At 40.5% G+C, this 18,920-nt stretch overlaps 1 protein-coding gene across 1 annotated transcript in view; it reads right to left on the bottom strand.

Annotated features, from left to right (window-relative positions):
• Positions 1-18,920, bottom strand: part of LOC103515862 — a 63,000-nt gene that overhangs the window by 20,141 nt on the left and 23,939 nt on the right. The window contains exons 21-36 of the mRNA XM_026828438.1: positions 18,305-18,485; positions 13,172-13,404; positions 12,062-12,229; positions 11,298-11,433; positions 9,978-10,045; positions 9,626-9,841; positions 6,902-7,071; positions 5,600-5,732; positions 4,963-5,149; positions 3,910-4,050; positions 3,285-3,376; positions 2,652-2,790; positions 2,385-2,537; positions 730-866; positions 330-385; positions 72-204 (exon numbers count right to left, since the gene is read on the bottom strand). Of these exons, the coding sequence (XP_026684239.1) occupies positions 72-204; positions 330-385; positions 730-866; positions 2,385-2,537; positions 2,652-2,790; positions 3,285-3,376; positions 3,910-4,050; positions 4,963-5,149; positions 5,600-5,732; positions 6,902-7,071; positions 9,626-9,841; positions 9,978-10,045; positions 11,298-11,433; positions 12,062-12,229; positions 13,172-13,404; positions 18,305-18,485 (2,343 nt within the window). The remainder of the gene's footprint in view (positions 1-71; positions 205-329; positions 386-729; positions 867-2,384; positions 2,538-2,651; positions 2,791-3,284; positions 3,377-3,909; positions 4,051-4,962; positions 5,150-5,599; positions 5,733-6,901; positions 7,072-9,625; positions 9,842-9,977; positions 10,046-11,297; positions 11,434-12,061; positions 12,230-13,171; positions 13,405-18,304; positions 18,486-18,920) is intronic.

Here is an 18,920-nt window from a genome sequence, read left to right on the forward strand (position 1 = left end):
CAAATCAAAACCTTCTGATATCAACCTCTATAACTGGACTTCTCATTTCATCGCTCCCACAGTTCTATTACCTCTTTGTCCTTATTGGTGCCCATACCAGGAGAACTTCTAGTCACCATCTTAAGACAAGTGAAGCCTTCGGTAATGGTGTCGAACTTTGGCAGATACTTGCTTCCTATGAATACAAGTCGACCATCACTCGACCTGAAATAAAAGTGAGCAAAATAGATATAAAAACTAGACAGAGGAAGCGCTTTCAAGGCCCCTAACACGAAAATGGTGGTGCAAATTTTGTCCAGAAAACCATAAAGCCAAAAATCCAAAAAAACTGGTTTTTGTAGTTCAAGTGTAAAATTCTGGGATATGGGGGTAGAGCACCTGTCACCTATAACATTAACAAACCATGCTAATGAATAGAAGTGTCCTCAATAGAGCCTTGACCATAGCTCCAACCCTCGCAGAAAATCAGCTTGGTATTTTTTTCTGCGATGGTCGATTGTTTTGTATACAGTGTTTGTTTTTGTATACAGTCTTTATACCAATGTTTGTTTATTTTTGCATTTTGCCAACCTGAAGGACTTATCCAAACCTGGTCGACCTATATATCAAATTAAAGGTCCTTTTACCAGCAACACGAAAATGGTGGTGCAAATTTTGTCCAGAAAACCATAAAGCCAAAAATCCAAAAAAACTGGTTTTTGTAGTTCAAAGGGAAAAGGGTTTGCTTACCTGTAGCAGAGAGCTCTGGTTCTGTAGTCTGCGTAGTTGCATGTGTAGTCTGGATACGTGCAGTGTTATTACAGTTTCCTCTTGGGTTCTCTCTGATGTTTCAATATACACGGGCTCTCCTACCTTGTTATCTTGACCTGCGAATAATAGATCAGTTGCGCTTACTTGGGTGATGTTTCAAAGTCATAGAGGAGGAAAAATGAGGACCAACGGAATTTTTCTTTTTCTTCAGATTGTGGATCCAAACTTTAGGGAGTGAAAAATCCAGTCATTTATGCTAGGGTTTACCAACTCGGGATTGATATGAAACGACTTCCCTATAATAGATCAGTTGCGCTTACTTGTGTGATGTTTCAAAGTCATAGAGCAGGAAAAATGAGGACCAACGGAATTTTTCTTTTTCTTTCTATAGCGACATCGTAACGCGTGGACACCCCGTATGACACAGCGGTTACTAGGGTTCATCCAGGCAGTTATACCGGGTGACGCTGTACTCAGCAGATTCCAATCGAGACGGGTGTAGGCGATTTTGCTACGCGTGATTGGCGTCCTGGAAAAAAGCGATTAGGTTTATTGTATTATTTATAGAGGTGTAAGGTGTATTGAGTGGAGAACCTCATTTGTGACAAGCACTCAAGCATGCTCAATAGATCAGTTGCGCTTACTTGGGTGATGTTTCAAAGTCATAGAGCAGGAAAAATGAGGACCAACCGAATTTTTCTTTTTCTTCCAACACAAAGTGTTTTTTGGGGGGATATTACTTCTTTTTCTTTTCTTTCTTTTTTAGTAAATACAGGGTAGTTCCTACAGTATGGTTTACCTTGACTGGCATATGAACACTGGACTCATCCAAGGCCTGCGACATAAGGCAGGTGACCACAGCGGTGGATCTTCTATAGCGATAGTGTTATTACAGTTTCCTCTTGGGTTCTTTCTGATGTTTCAATATACACGGGCTCTCCTACCTTGTTATCTTGACCTGCGAATAATTAGAAGATACTTGGAATAAAAAAAAAAAAAAGAGAAAAAGGAATTTTAATTGTGTTGAGCATAAATGCTTGTCACAAATGTTGTTCCCTGCTTAATGCACTGCGCTAAATTTTATGACTTGACTTGGACTCGAACCACCAACCTCCAGATCCGAAGTCCACGGCGCTAACCACTACACCACTGAGGTTAGATACTTGGAATAATCTCTGGTGCAGAAAATAGAGGACAAACATGAGATCTTCGAAGGGGAATTATTATTAATTAGATTCATATTAGACACCCAAATTAGATAATGGCTTACCTTATTTTATAATTGACTATTTTATAATTAATTGAATTGACCACAAAGAACCCTAGGCAATTATAAAATAAGGTAAGCCATTATGAGATCTTCGTGCTGGCGGATATTCTTTCCGGCAGAGACTGCCACTGACGGTGCAGAACCCATAAGTCGTGGGTTCAGTTCCCGCCCGGGGCGAACTTTTTTCCAAACAGATAAGGTTTGTTCTCGGAACGGCTGGCTTTCTCCTATCCTGCCTTTCATCTCTCTTAGATTTCGGAATGATAGACCTACGTTCTTACAATTCGCTCTATCAAACATCTTTCTTTCTTTTTTCTTAGATTTAAGTATCAAGTTTTCAGTGAATAATTCAAGTTTCTCTTACCTGTGTTATTACTAGATGAGTGTCCCAGAAGGAATGCCTTGTGAGCTGCTTTGAACACATTATTCTTCTTACCACTGGGCGTGACAGTGGGACGATGAAATGTCTGCACGATCTCCCGAGACTCTTTGCCTATGTGAAACCTTGTGGTGATTCCTGGAAAACATTACAAAAGAGAAGGCAAATTATTTAATTTATTTTTTTTTTCTCCATACAAATATACATTATTATCTATTATCTATCTATCTATCTAATTATTCAAAGTCTTACCCTCTAAACATATGGCTAGGAATGAGACACAGGTCAAATCTCGTATGTTATCCAGGGCTGAGAATGCAATCACTTCTTCTACCACGCTCACTTGTAACACAGCAATGTTGATCTTGGGCAGTACGATACTGCCTTGGACCTGGAAGAAAAATAGAGAGTAATTAGAAGTCGGGAAATTGAACTAGCACAGAACAGTTGCTCTTATAAGCCCAACATTTCCAAACTTTTTTTCGTGCTAAGAGGTTTGATAGAGGGAACTGTAACTGCTAAGGTCTTATCGTCTCGAAAGTGAGAGAAGGAAGACAGGATAGGAGAAAGCCAGCCGTTCCGAGAACGAACCTTATCTGTTTAGGATAAAATCCGTCCCTGGCGGGAATCGAACCCGCGGCCTAGCGCTTACAAGGCAGACGCGCTACCAACCAAGCTAACTACGCTGCCTTGCAGACAAAAAAAAAAAAATCAATTTAAAATACAAATAAATACATTTAATGTAAAATACAAGTGCGCAAGATTTAAATTTAAACAAATCAATTCCTTTCTTCTTCTTTTTTCAGGTACGGAGCAAAAGGCTCCACAAAACAACAAATTACAAAATGTTTATCATACCTGAGATAGTAAATTATAGTTCCATACCTGGGATGCAATAGTTTCCTCATACGTATGGCAGGGCACCTGATCGCCAGGTTTGCTCTTCCTCTCTGCAGTGCTCCTCTTACTACCTCCGCCTGCACAACGCAAAACACATAGCTCAATAATAATGTGGTTATCGGATCGGTAGAACTCTCTCAGAAAAAGTTCTATAGGTCTTAAAAAGTCTTCTTACCGTTCTCGAGATATTTTGTTTACAGACAGACACACACACGGACCAATGGCTGAAACTTTGGATTTAGGCTCTAGGGACCTCAAAACGTGTTTTGGCACTAAAAACTGACCATCGAAAATTTGACCCGATTACATTACTTTCCTTCCTATAGGATAAGGAAAAGTAAAAAGGAAAAACTACATATAAAGAAAAGAAGGATAAACCGGACTCAAAGAAGACGATAGAGACTGAGAAGGAACTGAACTGAACTGAACGAAAATAACTTTATTTTTAACAAAACAAAAATTACAAAGGTTAGCTCACCCCCAAAGCTTACAAAAACTTCTTGGGGGTGTAGGTGATTTTGAATTGAACCACAGAGAAAGTAGATAAATGTAAATTGAATTGAACCACAGAGAAAATAGATAAATGTAAATTGAATTGAAATTATCTCACCTTCAAGTCCACACTCCATCATAATAAATCCCATCTTATCCTCCGACAGCGATGCCCAGGAGTCTTCCTTCTCCTGACATCCACTAGTTCCACCAACCTCTCCACTCCCACTAACTGCAGAACCTCCACTAACATATTCGTCTCAATTAGAGAACACTAATTCGTCTCAATTAGAAAGCACTAATGCGCCCCCCATTAGAAAGCAATAATTCGTCTCAATTAGCTAACACTAATTCGCCCCCATTAGAGAACGCTAATTCGTCTCAATTAGCTAACACTAATTCGCCCCCATTAGAGAACTATAATTCGTCCTAATTAGCCAACACTAATTCGCACCCATTAGAAAGCACTAATTTGTCTCAATTAAAGAGCACTGATTCGTCTCACTGATTTATCTCGATTAGATTGAGCCCAAAAGCGGTCACCCTAGGGCTGGTTGAGAGGCTGACGAATAACACCGACCCTGTCTGTACATGGGAAAAGGTTAGGAGGAAGACGAAGGAGGAGTCTCCGCAATAGTCTCAGCGCTCGCTGCGGGTAGGTAGTAGGTTACTTTACGTTTGCTTTCCATATAACTTGATTGTTTTAAATACATATTCTGTCAGCTCCCATGGCGTAGTGGTCACTGCACTCGCCTTGCACGCGGGAGACCCTGGTTCGATTCCCGACGGGGTCAAGAAATTTGTATCAAGCAAATGATTGATTCCGTGACTGGCCGTTGCGGGGTCCACTCAGCTTCGTGAGGAAAATGAGTAGCTATGACATATGTATGCGCATAGCGACCGGTGCCAGCATGGTAGGTAAACATTGGATGTTAGGATTGTTGAAATATTGGGAAAAATCCTACAATGCTGCAGTGAGGACCAAAGTTGTGATATAATAACACAAAGAAACTGCATTTACAAATACATATTCTTGGTAGTTAGAGGTACCTGAACGGAAATTAGTCAGCAATATATCGACGGCATCGGCACGCGAAATGACCTTCACTTATGTGTACTCGTGCTCTGTTTTTAGATGAATAGTAGATATTGTATCGATCCTTTAAAAGACCAATGAACTTACCTTTCATTTTGACTACGACAGTGGTCTTGGTACCACACTCATTTCTCATGGATAGCAGCTCCTCTTGAGGTCCCTGCTTACTGTTGGCTTCTATTTCTTCCAGTTTCTTAACGCAGTGCTCCACCTGACTATCCCAAGGGTAAGCACAGGTGGGGGTGCGGGTAGCTGATGAGGCCTGGAGGAAAATAAATAGGTTAAGAGCCGAGCAAATTAGCTGGGAAGGTAAAAGTAGCCGGCCAAATTAGCTTGGAAGGTAATGTGCCCGCCTCTTAAGCGCTAAGTCACGTCCTGGTCCTGGTACAAATTGATAAACTACAAAAAGTTATGAAATCCCCCCCCCAAAAAAAAACTATTTGTGTTGAAAAGAATAACGCCAAGAGAGCAAAAAAAAATGTTGAATCATGATTGATACTTTTGAAGTGCGGGTTCGATTCCCGCCCGTGGCGGACTTTATCCTAAACAGATAAGGTTCGTTCTCGGAACGGCTGGCATTCTCCTCTCCTGGTCTCCTTCTCTCTTCAAGTTCGGGACGATAAGACCTCCGTTGTTTCAATTCCGTCTATCAAACCTCTTCAGGGAAAAAGGAAAATACCTGTTGAAGTTAAAACTCCGTTTGTTCTATTACCTCTTTGTCCTTATTGGTGCCCATACCAGGAGAACTTCTAGTCACCATCTTAAGACAAGTGAAGCCTTCGGTAATGGTGTCGAACTTGGGCAGATACTTGCTTCCTATGAATACAAGTCGACCATCACTCGACCTGAAATAAAAGTGAGCAAAATAGATATAAAAACTAGACAGAGGAAGCGCTTTCAAGGCCCCAAAGGTCTAAAAACTCATCAGAAAATAGGCCAAAGACGTATACAAACTTTCATTCGAATTGGACCAACCGTTCTAGAGTTATCACGGAACTTTGGGGCCACAGTTAGCCCAGTGGTAACGCACTTGCTTGCCATGCAGAAGGTTCAAGGCCCCAAAGGTCTAAAAACTCATCAGAAAATAGGCCAAAGACGTATACAAACTTTCATTTGAATTGGACCAACCGTTCTAGAGTTATCACGGAACTTTGGGGCCACAGTTAGCCCAGTGGTAACGCACTTGCTTGCCATGCAGAAGGTCCCGGGTTTGAATCCCATCGTTGACAAAAATTTGTACTTGTTTTTCGATTGCAAATATTTCAACGGGTTACTTTCTGCTGTTCTCGTGTTGACCCAGCACCTAAATGGGAAGTATTGCTTCTTCTTGCCTATCTGATGAGAGCCATACTACGGGATGAACATGCTACGACACAGACTACAAGGGTCTAATGTAGCAGTTGTTTATAGCTACTAAATAAAAACAATATTTTTTTTTTTTTTTTCAAACGTATATCTTCAAAAGTTACCAACTTTAATATTTATTTACCTTTGAAACAGTGGTACAGTGAAGGCATCCGACCCAATGGAGAAAATTATAAATATAAAAAAGATATTAATGGTAATAGCCACTAAAGAGGTTGCCACTAAAGATTGAGCAAAATAGATATAAAAACCAGACAGAGGAAGGGCTTACAAATTTCATTCGAATCGGACCAACCGTTTTAGAGTTATCACGGAACTTTGCGGGCACAGTTAGCCCAGTGGTAACGCACTTGCTTGCCATGCAGAAGGTCCCGGGTTTAAATCCCATCGTTGACGAAAATTTGTACTTGTTTTTCGATTGCAAATATTTCAACGGGTTACTTTCTGGTGTTCTCGTGTTCACCCAGCACCTAAATGGGAAGTATTGTGTCTCTTCTCGCCTATCTGATGAGAGGCATACTACGGGAAGGGCATGCTACGACACAGACTACAAGGGTCTAATGTAGCAGTTGTTTCATAGCTACTAAATAAAAACATTTTTTTTTCAAACGTATATCTTCAAAAGTTACCAACTTTAATATTTATTTACCTTTGAAACAGTGGTACAGTGAAGGCATCCGACCCAGCAGGTAAAGATACCTGGGTCCAATTGGAGCAAGATATTTGACTCAGATGATTGATATAGGTGGCCATCAGTAGAGGGGAGTCTATGATGGGCTTGTTCACTTGCATGTGAAGATTCACCAGGGCCAGGTCCTCCTGTGAATAAGAACGATACACCACTGAAAAATCTGAAAACTCGTTTGTTTTTTTTTTACCGGTGCGGGAGAGTACCTGGGTGGAAGGGGGAAGTAAAGAAATAATAAATAAATATTAAATAGTAATACTGTCATAATGGTGGGTCCAGACTTGTGCAATGCAACGTGCAAAGCATCGTGCAAAGCTTTTGCATTGCACGTTGCACGTAAAATCAAATCTGACGAATGCGAACGTTTTTCATGTATCCGAGTCAAAAGTCAGTCAATAAATCTCAAAACTCAACTAGTAATGGCCTTTGTCCGGAAAATCCGGTGGGAAAATAGATAAAAAGGAATTTTAATTGTGTTAAACATAAATGCTTGTCACAAATGTCGTTCACCGCTTAATACACTACGCTAAATTTTGTGACTTGACTTGGACTCGAACCACCAACCTCCATCTTTGTCCGGAAAATCCGGTGGGAAAATAGATAAAAAGGAATTTTAATTGTGTTAAGCATAAATGCTTGTCACAAATGTCGTTCACCGCTTAATACACTACGCTAAATTTTGTGACTTGACTTGGACTCGAACCACCAACCTCCAGATTCAAAGTCCACCGCGCTAACCACTACACCACTGAGGTTGGAAAATAAATGACAGCTCTATTTATAACGGTACAAAGTGGGAGATGAAAGGAGCCCAGATATAATTTCTGAGTGTCCAAAAGGTTTACAACCCCCCGCTTAATACACTACGCTAAATTTCATGACTTGACTTGGACTCGAACCACCAACCTCCAGATCCAGAGTCCACCACGCTAACCACTACACCACTGAGGTTGGAAACTAAATGACAGCTCTATTTATAACGGTACAAAGTGGGAGATGAAAGGAGCCCAGATATAATTTCTGAGTGTCCAAAAGGTTTACAACCCTACTCCTTCCAAATTGGTAACAATGCCTGTCTCACGGACACACAATGTAAGTAAGACCGGAAAACGGTATAAATTTATAAAAGAATAAACTAAATGCAAAACACCCAATGCTCAAAGGCTGTGTACACACCAAAATTCAAACACAAAGGCTATAAAAAAAACTCCAAGTCTTCCAGGCTTTGAACCCGAGACCTCCAGAACACAACCCCAGAGCACTACGGACTTACCTGGGACGAAACAGCGGATATAAAGCTTGTACTGGATATGCTTACGGACTTACCTGAGACGAAACACTCTTCTTGTCTTCCAGGACACAACCCCAGAGTACTACGGACTTACCTGGGACTAGGGTTACCAGATGATTATTTTTAAACGCAGGACATTCTAGTTGAAAAAGCGGGACATTTTGAAAAAAAAAGCGGGACACCTCGAAAACCGTACTAACTGGTTTAAAAAAAGTAGTAGGTACCTACCTACCTACATATAATTAAATAGGGGGTGTCTACAAAATGACTGTGACGGCCACAGAGTATGCTGTTTTATTCCCCAACTTTATTCGAATGATCGTATGTTACTCGTAATAATTGTACCTACCTAATTATAAGATGTTATTTAGCTCACTTGTTTCTTTTTACCTTTATAAGTTTATACTCGTAACTGCAAACTCAAGCAATCTTACCTACAAGATGACTGTGACGGCCACAGAGTATGCTGTTTTATTCCCGAACTTTATTCGAATGATCGTATGTTACTCGTAATAATTGTATCTACCTAATTATAAGATGTTATTTAGCTCACTTGTTTCTTTTTACCTTTATAAGTTTATACTCGTAACTGCAAACTCAAGCAATCTTATTTTTCTATTTAAAATTTTTCTTTCTAAACAAACAAAGTGTTAAAACAGATTACGATTATCAACATCAAAGAAAAATGGACATTTTACCGATATTCTTAAAAAGCGGGACATTTTTTGATATTTTGAGAAAGATGGCAGGACGCGGGACAAACCTTCAAAAAGCGGGACATGTCCCGCGAAATATGGACGTCTGGGAACCCTACCTGGGACGAAACAGCGGATATAAAGCTTGTACTGGATATGCAGACGGACTTACCTGGGACGAAACAGCGGATATAAAGCTTGTACTGGATATGCTGACGGACTTACCTGGGACGAAACAGCGGATATAAAGCTTGTACTGGATATGCTTACGGACTTACCTGGGACGAAACAGCGGATATAAAGCTTGTACTGGATATGCTTACGGACTTACCTGGGACGAAACAGCGGATATAAAGCTTGTACTGGATATGCTTACGGACTTACCTGGGACGAAAGAGCGGATATAAAGCTTGTACTGGATATGCTTACCTGGGACGAAACAGCGGATATAAAGCTTGTACTGGATATGCTTACCTGGGACGAAACAGCGAATTTAAAGCTTGTACTGGATATGCTTACCTGGGACGAAACAGCGGATATAAAGCTTGTACTGGATATGCTTACCTGGGACGAAACAGCGGATATAAAGCTTGTACTGGATATGCTTACCTGGGACGAAACAGCGGATATAAAGCTTGTACTGGATATGCTTACCTGGGATGAAACAGCGGATATAAAGCTTGTACTGGATATGCTTACCTGGGACGAAACAGCGGATATAAAGCTTGTACTGGATATGCTATCTGAAGAGTCCATAAGTAGTGGATCTGCTTCAGCTAGACCATTGAGAGAGGACGCTAATAGACGTGGTGATACAGAACGAGGCATTACGTTAGATAGGAGACTGCCACGGTGATGGTGCCAGTCTTCTGAGCCGAGGTCCGATGTCCCGCGAAATATGGACGTCTGGGAACCCTACCTGGGACGAAACAGCGGATATAAAGCTTGTACTGGATATGCTATCTGAAGAATCCATAAGTAGTGGATCTGCTTCAGCTAGACCATTCAGAGAGGAGGCTAATAGACGTGGTGATACAGAACGAGGCATTACGTTAGATAGGAGACTGCCACGGTGATGGTGCCAGTCTTCTGAGCCGAGGTCCGGGATTCGAGGTGGCGCTGGGGAGAAAAAAATGGGAATATGAATTTTATTATTATTATTATTATTATTTTTTAAAGAGGTTTGACAGAGGGAACTGTAACTGCTTTGGTCTTATCGTCCCGAAATCGAAGAGAGAAGGAAGACAATGAATTTTAGCCGAAAATTAACGTACCAAACGTAACATTTATTATGCCAAATATGTCCAACTATCCATATTGATAGAGAAATAACTGTTACACTTCACAGGTAGGTATGTTTAAGGATTTACTTTATTGTTTCGCCCGTGATACAGCCTAATTTGGACGGAATTTTCAAAATTTTCAAAAAAATATTTAGCATTATAATTTATTATATTTTTTGATTTTATTGTCTTTCTTTTTATCATTTGTTTTATATTATGAGTATATTTTTATTTAGTTTCTTCTTCTTTCCTTTCTATGTGTCAGTTATCACTGATGATGCAGTTGTAAACGTAAACTCCTAGCAGTCAGCCTAGTTTAGCTTGAAAGGTAGCGCCCCTGCCTTGTTGGCGCTAGGCCGCGGGTTCGATTTCCGCCCGGGGTTCTGCAAGATAAGAGAAAGCCAGTTGTTCTCCGAGAACAACTGGCTTTCTTTAACCCTGCACGCCTTCTCTTTTCGATTTCGGGACAATAAGGCCTTCGCAGTTTTTTTTTTAATTAATTTTATTTCAATTCACGGGGGCTACCCATTAGTACATCAAGTCCCCAACTTAAAACTACAGTAAAATTAAACAAATAAAAGAAAAAATAATAAAAACACCAAAAGGCTAACAAAAAAGTTAGCTGTCAGCCACCTGGTGCAAGGAGGGAAGACTCAGAAGTTTAGATTTGATGGATGCAGGAGACTCATTTTTCATCATCATTACTTGGAAATAATGACCGGTTCTTTCTATCAAACCGCTTAAAAAAGAGAAAAATCGCATTGCTTTATCAACTTTTTGTTTTATTTGACTACCCGTCTGCCAGTTTGTCGTAGGTCTCTCTGTCTGTCTATTTGTCCTTTTTTTTAAGTAGTAGATTTAGTTAAGTACCTGTGAGTGGTGTATCTTCCAACAGTCTCATTTCATCTCTATGCTCAGGTGTATGTATTTCATGATCACTCCGATACAAAGGCTGTCTGGTCGCTCCCAGCTCTAAGTTCCCAATAGTGGCCGAACTGGGGACGGCCTGACTGGCCGTCTGCCAGTTTGTCGTAGGTCTCTCTGTCTGTCTATTTGTCCTTTTTTTTGTAGTAGATTTAGTTAAGTACCTGTGAGTGGTGTATCTTCCAACAGTCTCATTTCATCTCTATGCTCAGGCGTATGTATTTCATGATCACTCCGATACAAAGGCTGTCTGGTCGCTCCCAGCTCTAAGTTCCCAATAGTGGCCGAACTGGGGACGGCCTGCAAAGTCCAGATCTGAGGAGTATTGGTTATATAGTTCCATAGCAGTGGGCAGTGTCGAAGCAGAATATATTGGGCTGCACCCAACCTTTCCAGAGGATAAAAATGCAGGGTCTTCTCTCTGGCGTAGTCCCACTGGTGGCACCTTTATAAAAATGTACTCCATTGCGGAGGGAACATCCACAATGCTGTGCATGATCTTATATAACAACATTATGAATACGTTCCAGTTAGAGGTTGGAATCAGTTAGAGGTTGGAAAATGCAGTGTGACCCTCTGTGACACAAATATGACAATTTTTTCCTTTCAAAAACAAAAAAATCTCCCGATAAAACTCGCTTGTTTACTACAGAACATCTAGGTTAAACACTATTGAGCTTGGTTGGTGACATACCTGATCTAGAAGGATGATCAGTAGCTGACGCGGTACTTGCTAACTGATGACTCAATTCTTCTTGTTGGTTGGATAGGTAAAATTTCTTTTGAAAACAAGACTTCCTTCATTAAAAGATAGATGGAAGTAATATCAGTTAGAGGTTGGAAAATGCTGTGTGACCCTCTGTGACACAAATATGACAATTTTTCCTTTCAAAAACAAAAAATCTCCCGATAAAACTCGCTTGTTTACTACAGAACATCTAGGTTGAACACTATTGAGCTTGGTGGGTGACATACCTGATCTAGAAGGATGATCAGTAGCTGACGCGGTACTTGCTAACTGATGACTCAATTCTTCTTCTGCAGAGAAGAACACATCACTCTGATTTTCACTGCATAGGGATACTGTCCTAGGATATGGGGGTTAACCAATTAGATCTCAATGTTTAGTTAGGTAGTTGGTCCATTTATTTTGTTCTATCTTATCTTTGTATTGTACTTATTTTTTGTCGCCTATAACATTAACAAACCATGCTAATGAATAGAAGTGTCCTCAACGGAGCCTTGACCATAGTTCCGACCATAGAAAATCAGCTATGGTCTCGCAGAAAATCAGCTTGGTATTTTTTCCTGCGATGGTCGATTGTTTTGTATACAGTGTTTGTTTTTGTATACAGTCTTTATACCAATGTTTGTGCTCCGACCATAGTACCGACTCTCGCAGAAAATCAGCTTGGTATTTTTTCCTGCGATGGTCGATTGTTTTGTATACAGTGTTTGTTTTTGTATACAGTCTTTATACCAATGTTTGTTTATTTTTGCATTTTGCCAACCACATTGTAAAATTTTTCTGATAAATACAATTATTTTATTATTCTATTCTATACAGTGTTGATAACATTCCAACCTCAAAATTTTCAAGCGTATCTGAATAAGCAGGAGTTTCCAAGCTCCAATGAGGACACCCTGGTACGATAGTCAACAGTCTCTGGGTTGGTCAATTGTAAATGGTCTATTGCCGAATTTGTGGACGCCCACTGAAGGACATACTACAACACAGACCACACGACTCTAAAGGAGCAGTTGTTGCAGTGGTACGAAATAATAACGGTGGTGATACACTTGAAAAAAAAAAGGTATTTAGCTTACAAAAAGTCTCCTCACCCTCAACAGACCACTGTTCAGACTTCAGCCTGAAGGGGCTACAAAATAATTCACAGCCAGATGCGCATCAAACATAGGTTACATTACATTGAAATGGGAATCTTTTGTGGCGAAATTCCTGTGTGCGGCGTCCAGTATGTAGGATTATTGAACCCCTAATCATAGGTAATAATTTAAAAATAAAAAAAAGTCTCACCCTCACCTCTCCACCACTATTATACAGGCTCTGCTCAGACTCAGAAGCCGCGGGTATATCATCAGTGCCGGAGCCCAGGTTGGGGGCAGGGGCCACGAAATAGTCCACGGCCAGACGAGAATCTGACACGCTAGACTTGGGGGGCAGGCCGGCCTCATTAGACTCGGGCACGCTGAGTATGGAGCGAGCCGTGTGCAGGCGGGAGTCTGAGTCTAACCGGTGCGGAAGAGTACCTGAGGGGAAAGGGGAAGTAAAGAAATAATACATAAATATTAAATAGTAATACTGTAATAAGATGAAGGTAACAGAAGTGTCGAGAAAGATTCAGGAAAGGAGATTGCAGTGGTATGGACTATGGACATGTTGAAAGAAGAGATGAGAGCTACACTACTATTATTATGGAAATTTCAACACTGGAAAGCGCCCATCTTCCTTCTAAGCGCTAGGCCGCGAGTTTAATTTCCCCCCGAGGCAGATTTTATCCTAAACAGATATGGTTTGTTCTCGGAACGCCTGGCTTTCTCCTATCCAGTCTTCTTTCTCTTTGCTTTCGAGACGACAAGACCTTAGCAGTTTCAATTCCCTCAATCAAATCTCAAAAATCTCGGCTGGTAAACAGGAGGGCGTGGGTTTCAATCCCAGCCGAGGTATGGAATTTTATCGTCATTATTTGAGAAACTAACCACATAATAATGATGTCTTCCTTCTCTCTTTGCTTTCGAGACGACAAGACCTTAGCAGTTTCAATTCCCTCAATCAAATCTCAAAAATCTCGGCTGGTAAACAGGAGGGCGTGGGTTTCAATCCCAGCCGAGGTATGGAATTTTATCGTCATTATTTGAGAAACTAACCACATAATAATGAAGCTCCAAGGGTTAGAGGTGGTAGAGAATGCCTCCAGCGTTAACCTTCCACTCAAGAGTGTATTATTATGATAATATGCATGATTATTGTTAACAATGTCAGTAGCCCAAAGATGGGCATGATTGTTTTAACCCCGTCTATATGACCATATTTTTCCCCCTTTATTTCATTTTATTGATAAAAAAAATAAATCGAATTTACCTTCACAAAGTTACTGAGTCTACCATCAACATGGCAAATATGTCCAACTATCCATATTGATAGGTGTAAACGTAAAACTCCTAGCAGTCAGCCTAGTTAGCTTGAAAGGTAGCGCCCCTGCCTTGTTGGCGCTAGGCCGCGGGTTCGATTTCCGCCCGGAGTTCTGCAAGATAAGAGAAAGCCAGGTGTTCTCGCAAACAACTGGCTTTCTTTAACCCTGCACGCCTTCTCTTTTCTATTTCGGGACAATAAGGCCTTCGCAGTTTACCGGTGCGGAAGAGTACCTGGGTGGAAGGGGGAGTAAAGAAATAATAAATAAATATTCTTGTTGTTGTTGTAGCGACTTTAGCTTTCGCCGAATGGTGATGGCAGATTAAAGAGAGGAGATCTTTTTGTATCTGCCACACACCTGGGAGATGGTCTCTAGCCATGTTTGATAGGCTCGTCCTGAACCGCAGTCAACCATCGTGAGGACTTGTGCTTATTCTTTAAAAGCAGAGAGAACCCTTCGAAGAACTGCCAGCTAGCTAGGCTGGTTAGGGTTAGCTGTTCTCCTCCCTGTTTATAGTCCCACAGCCAGACAGAATAAATAAATATTAAATAAGATTAGGGGTTAAAAAAAAAAGCCAGAATAAATAAATGCTAAATAGTAATACTGTAATAAGATGAAGGTAACAGAAGTGTCGAGAAAGATTCAGGAAAGGAAACTGCACTGCACTGCAGTGGTATGGACTACGGACATGTTGAAAGAAGAGATGAGAGCTACATAGGGAAAAGAGTTGAGATAATGGAAGTGAGGGGGAGAAAAAGGCGAGGGAGACCGAAGAAAAGGTGGAAGGATTGTGTGAATCAAGACCTGGGTGAGAAAAATTTATCAGGACATGAGGTACACAATAGGGCTGCCTGGAAGAGACTGACAAGAAACGCCGACCCTATTAATAGATCAGTTGCGCTTACTTGGGTGATGTTTCGAAGTCATAGAGCAGGAAAAATGAGGACCAACGGAATTTTTCTTTTTCTTCTACGATTTCCAAATACCGAGATAAATCGATTTAAAAAATACCGGTAAATTGTGAAGTTTGACGTCACGGCATACACACCCGTAGACAATGACGTCATAATTCATGACTCTCGCTTCGTTTGTTTGTGCGCAAGCGTTTCTGCGCATTTTGACGTGAAATCTGACGTCACAACTCTTTGAACTTTTTCATTAGAACGGCAATTGAAAATTGAATTTTCGACCTTTCAAAGTTACTTTTTCGGAGTTTTGACCTCAGATTTGGATTTTCCACAACTTTTTACATAGGAATCGACCTTTTATTAATAATATTTTCCGAATTGCAACTCCTCCATTAGGACACCCTCTCCTTTTACCGCCAAAAAATCTCCTCTGGCTTCGCTAGGCCGCGGGTTCGATTACCGCCCGGGGCGGATTTTATCCTGATGGGATAATGTTCGTTCTCGGAACGGCTGGCTAGAGTAGTGATTTTTCTTTTAAAATGTACAAAACATTATTACTTTTCAGAATATCTGGTCATTTTTTGATATCGAAGTTTTTTGTGGAGCACAATGCTCGTAAGTGTCGATCCTTTTTTTCTACACACCCTCCTCTAGCGCCACAAAAATCTCCATGACTCTCTTCGAAATTTTTCAAAGCATAGCTCGCAATTTTCTTCTAATAGCACTTTTCAAATTAGCTAGGGTACTTCCATATTCCACACAACAAGAGAAACCAAAGAATCGGTTTTGGCCACATTATGAAATCAACTAATCATCAAGGAGCAGAAAGTATACGTTTCCCAGAGCCAAAAAGGAAAACATAAAAAAACCCATAATGTAATGGAGAAAATACCTAAAGAAGAAGAAAAAAAATGGAAAAACAACAAGAAAAGATGACTAAATAAACTAATTGTCACTGGGATTGAGATCAGGAGGCCAAGTCGGGTAGTCCATATCATGGGAGGTAACGAATTCTCTCCCGTGGACCTTTTTGTGCCCGAGTTCTCTCCTTTACGAGTTCTCTCCCGCAACGAATTCTCTCCATTTTGTGAATTACCCCCTTCAATTTTTTCATCCCTTCCCTTTTTGCTTTCTTTCAATTTTCTTTTAAACCCTTTATTTGTTTTCTTGGTGATCTTTTTTCGGAAAATATTAATTTCTTTTTTTTTCTTCTTCTTCTTCTTTTATTTTTTATTAGATTTTTTTTCTTGTTCTTTTTTATTTAATTAATTATTTATTTTAATTCTCGTTTTTCCTGATCTTGATAACGGGTGATTTGAAAGTGTAACTGAAATTAAAAATGTAGATTGTAGAGATTTTGTCTAGACGGGGTAGGATTAAGGTGGAAAACCGGTTTGCCATCATCTTTTGTTTTAACTTTACCAAGGGTTTCAAGAAAGGGTTTTACCAGTTCAATTTGTATTTGGAGCAACTAGGCAACTAGAGCAGAAAGGGAAATTTTCACCAGATTACAGTCCACTTCAACTGGGAAGTCCGATGACCTTTGGGTGCGCACTGCGCACTCGTATCTATTCTATTCTAAATACGAGGCTGAGTGCAACCCCAAAATCCCAGCACAAGAGCTGAAAAAAATTTGAATCGAAACCGGGAACTCCGGGATGTAAGCCTAGTGTCATACCCACTCGAAAACGGATGTTGCTCAAAACGACAAACCATATTCACGCTAGACCGATTTTTCGACCAATTGGCCGATATTGACACTTTTTTTACCCAATCAGAGTAGACTAGCCAGCTTAGTTTGGCTGGGGGACTTTAAACAGGGAGTAAAGGCTAAGAAGAAGAAGAAGAAACCACCCTGAATTTCCTTTGCTAAAGGAATAGCAAATGTTGAGTGCGATGGACATCCACTCGTAGCCAAAACCAAATGTCAGCCCAAAGCAATCAGCCCCCAATCACCCTGGGGCTGATTGAGAGGCTGACGAAAAACGCCGACCCCGTCTGTACACGGAAAAAGGCGAAGAGGATATGGTAGAGAATGCCATAGGCATTAACCCCACCCTTGATCAAACTTTATTTTTTACTTATATCTACATATGTACGTTATGTTACCATCTGTAAATAAAGTTTGATCTAATTGTTTAATTGTTTAATAAGAGGAAGTCGTCTACTCTCCCGAATAGACTTATTTCTCCAACCTCCAAAACTGTTTGCGGCGATTGAATGAACCAGTTCGTAAAGGATCACTGGAGTTAAGCAACGTTGCGCGTGGTTAGTATCCGGATGGGTGACCATCTGGACAATAGTGTGCTTGCTAACTTTTCCATGCCCCATTAAGGATGTGTGAGATTAATGTGGGCGGTTATTTTATTATTATTATTACTATTACTATTATCATTATCATTATTATCATTATTTGTGTTACCTAGATAGGATTCTCCAGTGAGTTGGTTGGGTGGAGGTGCTGAGGGAGGGGGAGGGGGAGGTTTATTATCTCCCCAGGAAGATCTTCCTAATCCTAATCCTTTATCACATATTTTTGTATTTTTTTTTTCTTTTTTTAATATTTAAACAAGGTTTTTTTTACATCCTATGAAATATATAAGACCTTGTTTAGACTGCGGGAGTAAAGGGATTTTTCAGTCTCATTCTGGCAGGATAAACAAGGTATATTCTATTCTATTCTATTTCTCCAACCTCCAAAACTGTTTGCGGCGATTGAATGAACCAGTTCGTAAAGGATCACTGAAGTTAAGCAACGTTGCGCGTGGTTAGTATCCGGATGGGTGACCATGTGGACAATAGTGTGCTTGCTGACTTTTCCATGCCCCATTAAGGATGTGTGAGGTTAATGTGGGCGGTTATTTTATTATTATTATTATTATTACTTTGTATTACCTAGATTATACCTCAGCAGTTGCTGAATTGGGGTCTTGGCCTTGAGCTTTGGCATATATTTCAAATGGGAAGAACTTAAAAATACTTCATGTATAATGGTTATTGGTTATATTCATAGGTAGGATTACTCTTTGTATGTTTTTCTAAACCTATAAGTATTGTATTGTCCCTTTAAATGACCACCAAATAAAGGTTTATTTATTTATGTATTACCTAGATAGGATTCTCCAGTGAGTTGGTTGGGTGGAGGTGCTGAGGGAGGGGGAGGGGGAGGTTTATTATCTCCCCAGGAGGGAGGTGGATAGTCGTGTATAGCCACATCCGGGGCGTTGTATGGAGGTGTGTGGAATACTAGCTGAGACTCGTGTAGAATGCTCTGACCAAATCCTGGGTCCTGAAAAAAGCAGAGAAGAAAATCTTTAGTGGACAAACTTGCCAACTGTGGGCATTGGGCAAGCATTGGTACAGTGATGACACGACGGCACCGTTAATAGCCGTTTCATTCCTAGGAGCCAGCCTAGTTAGCTTAGTTGGTAGTGCGTCTGCCTTGTAAGCGCTAGGCCGCAGCATTGGCACAGTGATGACAAGACGGCACCGTTAATAGCCGTTTCATTCCTAGGAGCCAGCCTAGTTAGCTTAGTTGGTAGTGGAACGGCTGGCTTTCTCCTATCCTGTCTTCCTTCTCTCTTCGATTTCGGGACGATAAGACCATAGCAGGTACAGTTCCCTCTGTCAAAACCTCTTAAAAAAATCTGGTGTGAACATCACACGACTTTCTATTACATTTGCAGAATACGTAGGTATTTGAAAAGAAATAGAAAGTAAAAAA

This window comes from Diaphorina citri, unplaced genomic scaffold (genome assembly GCF_000475195.1).
Source record: "Diaphorina citri unplaced genomic scaffold, Diaci psyllid genome assembly version 1.1 scaffold1432, whole genome shotgun sequence".
NCBI classification, from domain to species: Eukaryota; Metazoa; Arthropoda; class Insecta; order Hemiptera; family Psyllidae; genus Diaphorina; species Diaphorina citri.